Source organism: Castanea sativa, chromosome 1 (assembly GCF_040712315.1).
Source record: "Castanea sativa cultivar Marrone di Chiusa Pesio chromosome 1, ASM4071231v1".
NCBI lineage: Eukaryota > Viridiplantae > Streptophyta > Magnoliopsida > Fagales > Fagaceae > Castanea > Castanea sativa.
Window position 1 is genome coordinate 79,976,097 of NC_134013.1, and position 16,363 is coordinate 79,992,459.

Below are 16,363 nucleotides of genomic sequence, written 5' to 3' on the forward strand. Positions count from 1 at the left end.
GATTTCTGACACGTTTTATTCAATTGATTAATAAAATTTTAGCCATCTAGGAAATTGACATGAACTTTTGTCCAGGTTGCTCGATCATAAGCAGCCATATTGCAATTTGCATAGGAGGCAATATATATATATATATATATTATAAAATATTTTAATGGCCATTCTAGACAGCCCACGGGAATATTCTTCCCCTCCCTTGATGGGACAAAATAATTTTTAAAGCTATGCAATTGGTTGGTGTCGTAACTCGTAACCAATCTGTCCAATTTTGGTTAGCATCATCATAATATGGCTAGGAAATTGAGAAAATGGAACAAGCAGTTGAGATGAAACTATCAAGATAGAATAGGATTGGATGTTTGGATTCCAATTGAAGATTAGACGACAAACCAACCACGAGTATGGAATTTTTTAAATACGAAGATATGCTATACCTGTGGAAAATTGGGCCATGAATATTTGAATTTTGGTCTGCTTTAGAATATAGGATTTTAGTGGTGCTGGGCCCATGGCTGAGGCCAGAATCACGTCTCAACGGTTGTTTGAGAAATTGTTTTGCACACTCTTGGATACACTTTGACATAACTTACATATTTGTTAATGTGTTATTGGATTAAATTACTTACATATGCATCCATTACTGATATTTAGTGAAAAATAATAATACAATCATCGCTTAGTACAAGTCTAAAATGTGTTAAAAGTGTGTGGTTGTAAACTTTTTGTTCGAGAAATCTAAAGAGAAGACAAGTCTAGAAAGTGTGTCAGCCGTAAATTTTTTGTTTGAGAAATCTAAGGAGAAGACAAGTTCAGTGAGGGAACTATTACAGAGTGGCAGTGGTCCGGAGCATGCACGAGTGAAGACATGTACAAAGACAAAGTGGCGCGTACATTGATGGGCGAATGTCTTATTCCAGTGATTTTTTTTTTTTGAGATGAAATGATCAATATTATTTTTATTACTCACTGCCCTTTGAGCCAGTTCTAAGCACCGACACCCCAAAAATAATCAAAAATTACAGAATAACAAAAAATAGAGAACCCAATCGTGCCAACTACATCAAGACCATTTCTTTAAAAAAAAATTAAAAAAAAAAGCTTCGTCAAGATCAAGTCCGTACGTTTAGGCAATACGAGTCTCAAGTCTCAACTACCGCATCACTTTATTAATTTACATGATATGTACGAAATTAAACAGGAAAAAAAAAATGTATATAGGGCTTAAAGACTCTTACTAGGTCTTTTTTAGAATTATTTAGTATTTAAATGTATATTTTTGTAACTTATGAGAGTAACTTACACCTATTGATGTGATTGAAAATATGGAGGAGAATGTGTTAAACACCGTGTTAAAAATCAAATCAGTACTCAATCACAAAGAAAACAAGTCTTTATTGCTTTAGGTCTCCCCTCTTCATCAGGTCTCAGTTTGCAGTGAAGCGCACGGCATCATATGGTCCAATGGGATACATCACGATTAAATTAGTGACCTCGGGCCTGTAAATTGTAATGTAATCATTTTTAATTAACTACTGTTTACTCTTTCTAGCTTAGATTAAAACTAGTATATGGTTTCTTTGTTTACCTAGATTTAGATCTAAGCTACATCAAGTCTAGCTCTTTTTTCTTTTCTTTTTTTTTCTTTTTTTTTTTTCTTTTTTTTGATAGAAAAACTAAAAGCTTAGCTATTTTAACTCCAAAGATACTGATCCACCATGCTATTGGTTAAAGAACATGAAATGTCAAGTTCATTGAGCCAAGATGCAGAAACTATAAAAAGTCAAACCATAAAAATTTAAATGGTCTCCATGTTCTCCCTCTCTCCCATTTAAATAATTAAGGCTCTAAATTTGAGTTGCTTCTAAATCAGTCTCTTAACTTTAAGAATTTGTAATTTACAGCTTCAACTGTTATAAACATATCAATATGTTCATTTCATCAAAATCTGTTAAATTTTTTTTGAGCACAATGAAAGATTTTGCACCCAAACTTGAAAACAACTTCTATGGTTGTACCTTCAAAAGGAGATCTCAATAAATTCTATCTCTTTGTTTTTACGGTTTTTGTATAAAAAAAAAAATTGTAATTTAATGGTATTGTTCAATTCCGTAATTTCTCCCTAATTTCTTGCGCATAATTTCAAAAAACTTTTCTCATTGGCCTATTCATTAAACGAGAAGTCAAAGTTAGGCAAAAGTTTTGTTATTGTTGTTTGGCATATCTTTTAACAATAGTAATCACACATGCAGTGTTATTCCTGTCAAATGTGAAAATTCTAACTTAATTATTGGGACGAGGATTTTCAAATATTTCCTATTTACATTCTTACCTTGTTATGAATTAAATTGAAATTAACTTTTTGCTCTTTTAGTAAGAGCAAAATTACATTTTTAAAAATGCAAGTGCTACAGTGTCACTAGAATCCAACATTTATAATCTTCCTTTCAAAAAAAAAAAAATTATAATCTTAACTTAAAATAATCTATACCTTCAAAATATTAAATAAGTCTATGGTACAAAATGTTTCACATTTAGAAAAATAAATTTTATTGGCACGACATATTTTGATTAGTGCATAATAAATAGTAGATTCATGTGAAAGTGATGTTACTTTAATTATAACTTACCGTTTTAAACAAGTTAAGAATAAATAACTTGTGTCCCTAGCACTGCTTTTCTTATTATTTTATTAAAAAATAATATGTGAAAAAATATAAGAACGTATTTTATTACTTACAATTTTCCGCAGAGATAATTTAATTATTAAATTATAACGCAAATTCATATATTTTTTAAAATGTTTAATCAATTTTAAACAACATGTTTTCAGTTTTTAAACAACATTATACATATTTCCACACACTTTTTCACCTACAAGTATTTCCACACATGTTTTCAAACATATATTTTCAGTTTTTAAGTGCATGTACCAAATACCTCCTAAATTGCCCAATTATAAGTATCAAACAAGATTTTTACTTCTACTAAATTTAGAAATAGTCACTAGGCAGGCTTACTTTCTATTTTGGAAAGAAAAACATACTTTTTTTTTGTGTGGAGAAATAAAGAAAAAGGTTGGCTTCAAGTTACACCTGGTTTAACTTTAAGTAATGTTACAGCGCTTAATAACTTGTTATTGAATTCATATTATAAAAATCCCACCATTGAATTACATGTTCTATATGTGCTTAACATGTATGCCAATTTTTATGCCAATCGGATGTTATTTATCATTCAATCCATAAACTCATCTTTTATGCATTATTTTAAACTATAAACTTGAATTTATACAATTGATAGATGACATGACTACTGATCTTGATCACCTTAAAATTTTGCAAGTATGGAGAATATACAAAGATAATATAATCCAACAGTCGATTTGTCTAAATTCACATCCAATTAAAAAAAATTGATTGGTATAACATTATTTAGAGTTATATCAGGTGTCACCTGAATCAAATACTAAAAAAAAAAAAAAAATCTAAATACTAATAATTCAAAAAAAAAGATACTAATTAAATCCTAAATGCCTGTTTTATATAAATTATTGAGTAAATTATATATTCGGTCCCTATTATTTACATTATATTTCAATTTAGTTTCCTAAATTGTGTTAATTTAGTTCATAATCTTTCAGTGTTGTGTCAATTTAGTTTCCGCCGCTATCTTTTAGATGATAATTGCTGACGTGGCTAACGACTAAAATAGAAAATTAATTGATATGACAATAAACTAATTTTTTTATTTTAGTTGTTTGTTAGGTCAGAAATTTTCATCTAAGAGATAACGACATAGACTAAATTGACACAATATTAAAACATTAGTGGCCAAATTGTTTCAATTGAAAAGTCAGAGACCAAACTAAAATATGGTGTAAAAAATAAAGACCAAATACATATTTTATCCTAATTTATTTCTTCAACCTTTTGAAAACGGGTTGTTTGAAATTGAATAAGTTGGTTCATGGGATACCTCAATACTAGGCACATTGTTATGAGGCATAATATAAACCTAAAGCTCTTAGGTTCAATCTAGCACACTGTTCATCTTGGGAATAAAAGAAAATATTTTTTATTAAAGATCTAGAAAGTGCGATTTCAAAAAGAAATAAAAAAAATGGACATTAATTAGAGGCTACTGTCGGCATTTTAGAAAACTGACATAGGAGGGTCATTATGGTCAATGAATGAAAAAGCCAAAACAAAACTCCCTTGCCATTTTTACTCTGCGTGAAAAAGCCAAAGCAAAACCAACCATATATATCTGATTGCGTTCCTTCCAATTCCTTCACCTCTCTCTCTCTCTCTCCCCCAAATTCCCGTGATTCAAGATCTCGTTTTTTCTCACAGAGAGAGAGACCCATCTCTCAATTTTCGTATTCGCTGAAGGTCAGTCAGATCCGTACTTCCTCTCAAATCCTTTTTCATTTTTGCCTATTCCTTAATGTAATTGTATTAGATTTCGTAGTTTTCATATCTGAATCTGCAATTAAACCCAAAACCCACATCGAATTTTGCCTTTTTCACTCATTTCCCGATCTGGGTCGTCCAGATCCGACACAAACTCGTTCAAAAATGGGGTTCTTTAATCATTTTAGGATCTGGGTATTGACCATTTGCTTGGTATTTCAATCCGGGTATGGGTTTTATCTTCCGGGTAGTTACCCCCACAATCATCGCGTGGGCGACCCATTATCGGTGAAAGTGAATTCTCTCACTTCCATTGAAACCGAAATGCCCTTTAGCTATTACAGTTTGCCCTTCTGTAAGCCCCAAGGGGGTGTCAAGGACAGCGCCGAGAATCTCGGTGAGCTTCTCATGGGGGATCGGATCGAGAGCTCGCCGTATCTGTTTAAGATGTATACAAATGAGTCTGAGATCTTCTTGTGTAAGTCGGATCCGTTATCGGCCGACAATTTCAAGATCTTGACTAAAAGAATCGATGAGGTGTATCAGGTTAATTTGATTCTCGATAACTTGCCTGCAATTCGGTATACCTCCAAGGAGGATTATGTTTTGCGGTGGACTGGGTATCCGGTTGGGGTTAATATTCAGGATGTGTACTATATATTTAACCATTTGAAGTTTAAGGTGCTTGTTCATAAGTATGAGGAGACAAACGTGGCGGGTGTAATGGGGACCGGTGATGCAGCTGAGGTGATCCCAAATGTTGCCAAACGGGATTCGGGTCCGCCTGGATACATGGTTGTTGGGTTTGAGGTTGTGCCTTGTAGTGTAATGATTAATGCTGATTCAGTGAACAAGTTGAAACCGTATGATAAGTTCCCAAATAAATTGAAATGTGATCCAAACACCGTGTCAATGCCGATCAAGCAAGGGCAGCCGATTGTCTTTACCTATGAGGTTGAATTTGAGGAGAGTGACATCAAGTGGCCATCGCGATGGGATGCTTATTTGAAGATGGAGGGAGCAAAAGTCCATTGGTTCTCGATTTTGAATTCCCTAATGGTGATCACATTCCTTGCTGGTATTGTGCTGGTCATCTTCTTGAGGACGGTTAGGCGGGATCTGACCCGGTATGAGGAACTTGACAAGGAGGCACAAGCACAGATGAACGAGGAATTGTCTGGGTGGAAGCTTGTTGTGGGGGATGTATTCCGTGCCCCAAACAATGCCTCCCTTTTGTGCATCATGGTTGGAGATGGGGTTCAGATTCTTGGAATGGCTGTTGTGACGATATTGTTTGCAGCTCTTGGATTCATGTCACCGGCTTCACGTGGAACACTTATTACAGGTATGCTTTTTATCTATATGATACTTGGTATTGCAGCTGGTTATGTTGCTGTTCGTCTCTGGAGGACTATTGGCTGTGGTGATTCCAAAGGATGGGCTTCGGTCTCATGGAAGGCTGCTTGTTTCTTCCCTGGTATAGCCTTTTTGATCCTCACCACTTTGAATTTCCTTTTGTGGGGAAGTCACAGCACAGGGGCCATTCCATTCTCTCTGTTTGTTATTCTGCTTCTGCTCTGGTTCTGCATCTCTGTTCCCCTGACCTTAATTGGTGGATACTTTGGGGCAAAAGCACCTCATATTGAATACCCTGTTAGAACCAACCAGATTCCTCGTGAAATCCCAGCTCAGAAATACCCATCCTGGCTGCTTGTTCTTGGTGCTGGTACCCTCCCTTTCGGTACCCTTTTCATTGAGCTATTCTTTATCATGTCTAGCATTTGGATGGGCCGTGTATACTATGTCTTTGGATTCCTCTTTATTGTTATGATCCTTCTTGTGGTGGTGTGTGCTGAAGTGTCTTTGGTTCTAACATATATGCATCTCTGTGTGGAGGACTGGAAATGGTGGTGGAAGTCATTCTTTGCTTCTGGTTCGGTTGCCATATACATCTTCTTGTACTCCATAAACTATCTTGTATTTGATCTAAAGAGTTTGAGTGGACCTGTCTCTGCCACTCTTTATTTGGGATATTCGCTCTTCATGGTTGTAGCAATAATGCTGGCAACTGGCACAGTTGGGTTCCTTTCATCATTCTGGTTTGTGCATTACTTGTTCTCCTCCGTGAAGCTGGACTAAAGAACTTTTTCCCGCTCAAAAGATTGGCACTTTGAAGAGTATTGGTGGCAGCCGTTTAAGGGACAAAGAACGAAACTTGCAAAGTATATGTCTACTTTTCTACAGTTTATTTTGCTAGGGAACTTAGAAAATGTAATAACAATAATTCGTCCAGTTTTGCTTAATTCTTTAATAGATGGATATCATGGCATATGATAGTTTGCTACCAAATTTAATTTGCATTCTGGCGGATGGAGGCATGTCTAGTTGATAGTAGTTGGCATGGGATCTTTAGTTTGTAACTTTTTGACTATTCAGTTCTGTTTGTTTTGAAATACTAAAGGCAAAAATTATATGCTGTTTATTTTCTGACTGTCTTTGAACAATCTTGACTTGTTTTGTGTTGCTTATGCCTCTGCTTCATTTTATGAGTTTGCATATGATTTAGTAATCTTTCTATTAGTTGCATTTCAGTTAGAATTCTTACTTTCCATACTATTCAAATAATAAAATTAGTTTATGACAGCCTATGTCACACTTCATTGAGTTTAGCACGATCTAAAGCTGCACAATACACCCCTCATGTTTGCCACACCCCCTGTCAGCGTGGTGCTTTAGGCTTAGATATTACCTTGATCCAATCCTTGGAACTGGAGATGTACCGAGTGTTGCGTTGCGTTTCAGCTTGATGGCATAATAGCATGTCTTATGTCTAAAGCATCAAATGAGCGGTGCGTTTCAGCTTGATGGCATGATAGCAGGTTTGATGTCTAAAGTATCAAACGATTGGATTTGGATAGAAACCTCGTGTATTCTACGTTCCTATATTATCAAAGTTTGTAATGCTGTTGAAATGACCATACCCTTTTTTCAAATCTTTGGACTCTTAGAACCCTTCTTTACATATGAATTTGATTTGGAGTCCGAGAAATATCTGTTATATTCTTTCTTCTCGAAGCCCATATTCTTTTTGAATGTTCTTATTTTACCCTGGTTTGTTAATTCCTTTCAATTATATACACATTAAATATGAAGATATAAAACAATAACAAATGATAAATACATACTCTCTCAAGTTTGGTGTAGCAATAAGTTTTCATACGTACAGAAATTGATAACATTTTTAACAAGTTGCGGAGGTTTCTTGTCACTGACTGCACGTTTATATTATATTGCTCTATAACTTATGTCACATTTATAGCGGCAATAGTAACGCATCTACGAAAGTTTAAACACTTGTTAATGAAGAAGTGAAATCTTCTGTGTGTTTGAAACTTATTGCTGACAACTGCCAACAATAAAATGCTATCTTGTCTACCTACTTTTCACCAAACAGATTGCCTCCTCTACTGGTATGCCACCCCAGCAGCACACCAAGGAGTCATTTGGTTGAAAAATAATACCTAATTTCTGAAACACGATATGAAAACTGCGACACTTTAAAAAAGTGAGTTCAACTAACAGTATTTGGGTTCAATCACGATTTCCAATAAACCCATGGTATGTTAGCTTGAAGTGTTGTGTTGAGTCCATGATTTTTTTTTTTAATTCTTTTTTTGGTGTGAAGGAAATATAATATAACTAGACAACCAAAATCGCTAAGTTAGAGCACTCTCATCAGGTATCTTAAATGTGCTAAATATCAAATATTTGACATTTAGCACACTAAAAACAGAGTATCATGAGGTGTGTTAAATGTGTTAAATTTTTGAGATATGCTACAGTACTGTCTCAAATATCAGACGGTAAGGACAACAATGTCATACATTGTTTACCTTATTTAATTTTTTTTTTCTCTCTTCGTCTGCAACGCACTCTCTCCCTTTCTGTCATTCTCTCTTCATCTGCAACTCATCTCTTCTTTCACTCATTTTTCTTCTCATTGTTGTTGTTTTTCTCTCTTCTGTTTAGCCTCACCGTGTCACCTGATGGCGATCAGTATTGCTGTGGTTTTTTTTTTTTTTTTTGCAGAGATTTGATGGGTGGGTTCGGCAGTGGATGTGTTTAGATGGTGATGAGCAGATCAATTGTGTTCTAGGTGCAGATCAGTTGGGTTCAGGTGGTGGGTGGGTCGGCCTGTGGATGGGTCAACGGTGAGTGGGTGGGTGCGAATTTGGTTGTGTTTTTTGTTTTTGCTTTTGTTTTTCTGTGGTGGTGGTTTTGGTGTTATACTATGGTTGGTGTGAGACGGTGGTGGGGTGGGATGTGGGGTATTGATGGGTGGGTGGGTCGGTGGCAGGTGGGTTAGCGGCGGCAGTGGGTGGGTCAGCATTGCCGTGAAGTTCAGCTCTTTTCTCTCATTTCTCTCTGTATATTGGCGGCTAATGGATTTTTGTTGGTGGTGGCAAGTTGTACCTATGGGTGGTGGTGGCGGGCTGTGCTGGGTATGGTGGTAGTTTTGTCACTGGTTGTAAGGGGTTTTTATTTTGTAGTTTTTATATTTATGGTTTTTTAATGTTATTTTAATATTAGTATATATTATTTTAATGTATAGAATTAAAGAATAGAAGATGTGATAAATGATGAATGGTAAAATGGTGTGTTAAAATAGTAAAGTTAAAATGAGATTTTTTATAAGAGAGCCGATGAGAATGCTCTTAGTGGCAACATGCCTACAAAATCTTTCCCCATTTTAAATTGCACACACTAAGGCAGAAATCTCATCAGATGGGGGTAATCAAAATTTACAAATTCTTCTTGCAAATTACAACCTTTCCTCATAAAAAGGAAATAAAATGAAACTAAAATCATAATTTAAAAAAGAAAGAAAAAGAAAGGTGAGCAAAGAAAGAAATCGATCATGGGAAGAGACCGTTACTTACCTCTCTTGCTACTAACAAAACTCGTTGACAACATTTGACCAACCTCTCAACGTGATAAAATTACCGTGTAATATATCCTTCTTTCTGTTTTTGAAGCTTTTTTTTTTGTCGTCAGCCATTACTGGATTGCTTATATCCCCTCTGCATCCTTCTCTTTTTTTCCTTTTTTTTTTTTTTTTTAATTCAATAGTTACCACACGTAATGAGGGAGAATTTGAAGCCTCTTAGTAAGATTTGATAATTCGATATATAGTTATGTTATCATTGACAATTTTGTTTTTGTTATAGTTGGTAAATTGTTAAAGTGAATGTAATGCTGTTGATAATACTATAATAGCATAATTTCACTCAAATAAAACTTCAATTAACATAAGAAAATACAAGAAGCCCGGTAATCTCACAGGAAAACAATCAAGGAAATACTGGAATACCAAAGCATACATCTTTTATTAAAAGAAAACAAAGATAAATAACAAATATAAACTAAAACTACTTCCATGAAAATATCTTATTATTTTTTGTTTCCTTCTTCTAAAAAAATCTTATTCCAAGGGATGGAGACCGAGCCAGTCTCATGCTAACAACACATGCACGTTACCCTCATTAAGAATAATAGGGAGTAACCTCAATACACTTATTCTGGGATCCATCATTAAACTGCATACAACACCTTTCGTTAACATTGTCGTACTCTCTTCCGGTCGAACAATCCTTACCTCTAAATCGTACGAGATTGCAACAAACACCGGAAATGTTGTTTCCTTTGCTTCCCCAACAACGATAATTATTTCCAGAACCTTGCCAACAGCCTTCACCGCTACCATAAACTAAAGGCAATTGCACTGGCTTCAGGGCAAAAGGCAAAGATGTTTGATTCCCTGATGATTGATTATTTGGTAGACTTGAACTAGGTGATGAATGTAGGATTGACTTCTGTGTCAAGTGAGTACTACAGTATTGTTTCAACAAAGGATAGAAAAATGGTATAGTTTCAAAAGCATTTGAGGCACATTCCTCATCAAATTCTAGAATGGCTTTGCAACAACCAGGGCTTACAGAGATTTTGCGGCTACTCATGGATTGAAATATCTCGGGCACACATGAGCTATCTACAAAACCTAAAAAGCATTTCAATATGGTGTTAAGTGTCAGGAACTTGTGGACTCGTGGTTCTTGTCAATTTGCTAGATAGTTGGGAAAGCTCATCAGCATTTAAATTACGAGCTTGGCTTTGTGTGAAGCCTGTGGTTGAGCAAATGAGAAGGAATGTAGCTACAAAAATATGAATATCTTTCTTCATCATGTACGTACTCTTCCTAGTGAACAATGAATATTGATAATGGAGTCAATTTGGTGGGTTTATAGCTTTATATAGAATATAGGAGATTGAATTTGTTGGTGTTGGCGCTCTTCGTTAGTATTTTTTTTTTTTTTGTGTGTGTGTTTATCACAGTGTGATAATTAAGGCTTTCAAATTACTAAAATTCTGTAAAAGATGAGTTTTAAGATCACCATGTATTGGGGTTCTTATCGGACTCCATTTTTGAACTAATGGCTAGAACTTAGAATCTACCGATGTTCAATCATGTGTGCAAATTATGGAAGCCACATTAATTTACTAGTTATCTTCTTTTGGTCCACGTTTATTGATTTATCTCCATTTTTTTTTTATAAGATATTGATTTATCTCTTAAATTTTGAAACAAAAAGGCGATCGTAATTTTGTTAAAATTATATGTTTATAATGTTTGAACAAATGCTTTAATCTAAGAGGATTCTTCTCTTTGGACTAGACTTTTATTTGGTTCAGAAATACTCATTAATCTTAGGTTTAATAAAGAAAAAAAAACTTGAAGATAACTTGATAAAAATATATCTTCAACTTTATTTAAAATACCTACAAAATTGAACACTCTCCTACTATTCTATCTTTTTAAAACAAAATTATCCAAAATTAAAAAAAGAAAAAAAGAAAATTATGGCACTAGACAAAAAAAAAAAATTCTCATCACACGTGTAAAGCGCGTGTAATGAGACTAGTATCCTTATAAAATAGTTTTTTTTGTTTTTGTTTTTTTTGTCAGTAAAATAAATAACTTAACATCATCAGTTTTCCTAAATAATTTCTATATTTTTCTTTCTTTGATAGGTGTCCAATTGTCCATAATAATTTCTATCAATCGCAATATAAGTTGCCTAAAAAAGAAACCATTATGATATTTTCTCCCATAAAAAAGGAAAAGTAGCTAATGGAAATCGAACACATTAGCACTTTCCTAGCATTTTTATTAAGGAACTAGTTCGTTCTCTCCCTTCGAAATTAAAAAGCTAAAACGAGGGCATAATAGATACTTCAAAAATAAGTGTAAAATGTTTGGGTTCGTGTTTTTTTTGGCTAAGAATGTAAATGCAAAGAAGTTGGTGAGCATATTATCATATGAACATCAATGTTATATCTTTTGGAAATTCCAAATATTCCTTTTTGATATAGAAAATCAAAATGTTCAAGAGGAGTGTAGTTGGTGTCTTAGTCTGATGATAAAACACACTATTATCAGAAGCGAATGATATAAGTTGAAATTCTCTATAAAAAAAAAAAAACAATTATGATTAATGCCATTAAAAATGACATCCTTCATGAGTCATGACCAATTCCATTGGCTGAGCGGATTTTGAAATTACAAATTTGGTGTCCCCTAATTTTGAATTTTCATGTCCCAAAATTCTATCTTATCCTATTTTACCATCCCAAAAAGCTACTTTATCAATTATACCATACCATTTTACAATACTCTCAGCGTCCCAATTTTTATTTTACAATACAACAAATTAAAATAATATTTCTACGTAATAAAATAATATATCCCAAAACCCAAATAAAAACAAAAATCTAAAACCCAAAAACCCAGAGAGAGAGAGAGAGAGAGAGAGAGAGAGGAATTGATAAAGTAAGTGAATAAAATATTAGTTTTTTTTTTTTTTTTAAGAATTGAGTTACAGTGCAATTCTACCTTTAAAATTGCACTGTAGCACTATTGCAAATTTTTTTTGCAATAGTTGGTTTTTACAAGTCCGGATGAAGTTTGATTTTTGTGCGAAAATGGTAAAATTTGCCAACATATGACATATAGCAGTGCCAGTGCAAATGCGAATGCTCTAACAAGAAATTGCCACTAGGCAGAAGGCATGAACCAGCTTGAGTAAACTTCTGTCCATGCGTTATTTTTTTATATTGCACACAATTACATGGAGTTAGCATAAGGTTAAGTGTTAATCACAAATTAAGATGACCTGGATGGTCCGGATCTTAAAGCACTAAAGATTGACTTGGTGTTCTTGAGTCAATAGGTGTACTTAGTGATGTCAACGAGTCGATTCAAGTTGGGTTTGTGCTCAACTTGTGTTAGAATCAATCATATCGAGTAGAGGAGATGTCAATTCGCTGTCAACCAGAGAGGAGTGGTAGATCAAACCTCCCACAGGTGGCGGGTAGATTGATCAACATCGGAGAGGTGGACAACAACAATGATCTAGTGAGATAACAATGGAGAAAGGCAAAAAATGGAGAAAATTCGTTGAGATCTCACCGGTGGCAGCTCCAGGATTTTTTTCTAGGGGGGTTAGCATTAGCAGAGCTAGGAATTTATCGTGAGTAGGGAAGTAAAAAATAAAATGACTAGATTTTTTTTTTTCTTTATACACCACTTCCATACAATTTATTATACAATACAACTATATTTTACCATAGTCTAAAAAAATTATTACTAATAGTTTAAAGATCAGTAAGAAAACAACTATTGAATACATAAATAAATAGAATTAAATAACTAATCATACATTCTTGTCAAATCATACATTTAATAAACCACAGATGTAGAAGAAAAGTGCAAGGAAAAAAAAAAACTTTATACTGTTTTCAATGCCAAAGTAAGTCAAAGTCCAAGGGACAATGCTTTTTTTTTTTTTTTCTTTTTTTTTTTTTAAATTTTAACGAACGAGCAAAAATTTGAATTTTTTATTTCTTAGAAAATTAAATATTTTAAGAGTATTGATATTGACACAATACTTTCATAAAAATATCACAACAAAATCTAGATTAGGTAAAAAAAAAAGTTATGTTAGTTACAGGTCCAAATAAAAGCCAACTACAACTTATTACATAACTTTTATTGTGAAAATAACTGTAAAATGATCATATTTAATTTAATTTCAGTTCGTTTAAAAAAAAAAATTAGGATCAAGGTGTTCAAATTTTTATTTTAGAGGGGTCAAAACAAATTTTTTTTTTAAAAATTTTATATATAATTTGATTTGGGGGCAGGTTAGGGGATTCATTTCAACTCCTTGGGGTGTGTATAACACCGCCCCTGGATCTCGCCAAGTTTGATGGAGGTTTCCGAATCTAGCAAAGATCTTGGCAGATTTTACTAGTTTTGTCAGTTAAATAGAGTTTTGGAGGAGGAGACTTGCCAATGACCATTGCAAGTAGTGGTCAGCTCGAGTCCTATTGTTTGGGACTTGTCTTTGGACTACTCTAAGGGCACATTTGGTAGACTGTAACGGTAATTACATAAAAATAGGAATATGTATTATAAGGAATACAAGACGTTGTAAGCCTGTAATGTAATGCTTATTCTATTCATTTGTTTGGTGACAACACAATAATAGAACCCTAAAGATAATGAAATGAAAGTATTTTAAAAAAAACTTAAGATATATTTTAGGAAATAACTTACTCATATAATTATATTTCCTAAATAATAATATTTTTTTAAAATTTGAAAGAAAAATTAGTTATTTTTTATGATTTTTTATTTTTATAATTGCTATGTGCATATGAAAAGTTTATTTATTTAAAAATATATTAATTTTGAAAATTAATACACCTACATCCCTTTAAGAGATGAATAAAAATGTTTTTTTGTTTGACACAATGCGTAGTAAATTACTAAATTACATGCCAACGACCTTGCATTTTATTTGACACAATGCTTTTTTGTTGCAGGCTTGCTGCATCGGGCCATGTTCCTAGGAGGCAAAATATCATTGATTTAATCGCTCTCAATCACATGAAATTAGGACCACATTAACTGTTAATTTATAAATTTGATTTTCCTTTAGAGTCTATAGTCAATCTTTTCTTCTCTCTCTTCTTCTTCTTTTTTTGTTTTTTGTTTTTTTTGTTTTTCCACCTAAGAAAAAGGAGATACAGAGGAGAACACTGGAAACCCTATCGCATTCAATGTGCTAAAAGGCTCTAAATAGTAAATACTAGTTTAGCTAGCACACCAAATAGTAAAAAACTCTTCCATCTGTTGTGTCATTTGGGTAAAAAGTTTGTATAAAGATTTTCACTTACAGTGATCACTATAGCAGTGCTAAAAGTTAAAACATAATTTTTTATTCAATCTGCCCTCTCTCTTCTTAATAACATAATCATTTCTCTCCTCCCACTAATAAAGAAACAATGTTTAAATAGAATAATAAAATAATAGAATATAAGATGTAAAATATATTATTAAGTGGTATGTTAAAATAAATAAAATAACTTTTTATGGTGCTAAAATAGCATTGGTAAGCATTAAGGTATGTTTGGTAGACTGTAATAGAAACTGTAATATAATTGTTATTCTTATGGTTTAACTATTTAGTACTATGTTTTTATTACAGGGAATAATTATTCATAAAGAATGACTATTTTCTAAAATAGGTAATAATTATTCATCTCTAAAAGGAATATAATAGTTATTTTTTAGTAGGTATATTAATTTTTACAATTAATATATGTCTGAATAAACAAACTTTCCATATGCACTTAGTAATTATGAAGATAAAAAACAACTAATCTCTCTTTCAAATTTAAAAATATTATTTTTTAAAAAATATAAATATATGAGTAAAATATTTCCTAAAATATATCTTAAGTTTGATTTATAATGCTTTCATTCCATTGTCTTTAGGGTTTTATTATTGTATTGTTACCAAACAAATGAATAGTAATAAACATTAGATTATATCATTTTTGTATTCCTTGTAATATCTATTCACATTTCTATATAATTACCGTTACAATCTACCAAACGTGTTCTTAATGTTTACTGTGCTAAACAATGCTACTTTAGCACACCAAACACTAATGCTTATCAATAAAGAATCAACAATAAAAGAAATTTTAGATGGACTCACAAGACAAGGATTCTCAAGTACTCCCTGAAGTGAATTCAATCATAACTTAAATTTAATCCTACTAGTATACCTAACTAGGTGCCCATTTGGTTTGACTTGAAGGGCCCAAAACGTGCGTTTTCTAGCCCAAAACTCAAAACTCACGTTTGGTATATTTTTTTCAAAAGTGTGACATACAAAAGTGTGTTTTCCCAGGTCTAGTTAATTAGATTTGTGTCAAAAATTTGGTCATCTAAAATGGGTTGTAATAAGATTGAGTTATTGGTCTGGTTGGGTTACAAGTCGATCAATATTTTTTTTATTATAAATAATAATAATAATAAATAAAAAATAAAAAATAAAATATAAAAAATATATAAATATGAAAGAACAAAATTTTCCTTTTGAGAAACAACACAAAAAAAATTGTTAAAAATAAAAAAATACTAAAAAATATAAGTTAAATAATACACCGATTCTTTAGTTTATAATTTACATAAGTCAAAGGTCATATATTGTTACCATTAAATGTATGCCGTTTTCTGTTAAGTGCAAAAAAATGGCATAGTTTTGGTTTTTTATTATTAAAAACATTACATTTATAAAATCCATAAAATACAAAAAGATAGTGTGAATTACAAACTTTTTATTAAATTTTAAATTTTATGCTCCTATGAAAAAAAATAGAAATTTTAAATTTTATATGTTCTTATGGGAAAAAAAAAGTTTATAAAACTAGTTGGATTGAATTGCTTTCATCGTATGAGCCAAGTGGCTTAATCATTTTATAACACGACACTCCGATTATTGTGAAAGGTCCCAGTTTTGGCCCTCAGCCCTCAGCCC

The 16,363-nt window shown here is 32.7% G+C and overlaps 1 protein-coding gene across 1 annotated transcript; it reads left to right on the forward strand.

The window, feature by feature from the left end:
• Positions 1–4,237: 4,237 nt before the first annotated feature.
• LOC142614476 (transmembrane 9 superfamily member 11) lies at positions 4,238–6,899 on the forward strand. Its single transcript, XM_075786995.1, has one exon. It carries the CDS (start codon positions 4,578–4,580, stop codon positions 6,549–6,551), a length of 1,974 nt encoding a protein of 657 aa, XP_075643110.1. The 5' UTR covers positions 4,238–4,577; the 3' UTR covers positions 6,552–6,899.
• Positions 6,900–16,363: the final 9,464 nt, after the last annotated feature.

Bases quoted from the DNA above. Each gene is read 5' to 3' on its own strand.
- LOC142614476 (XM_075786995.1), top strand. From the start codon at position 4,578: ATGGGGTTCTTTAATCATTTTAGGATCTGGGTATTGACCATTTGCTTG.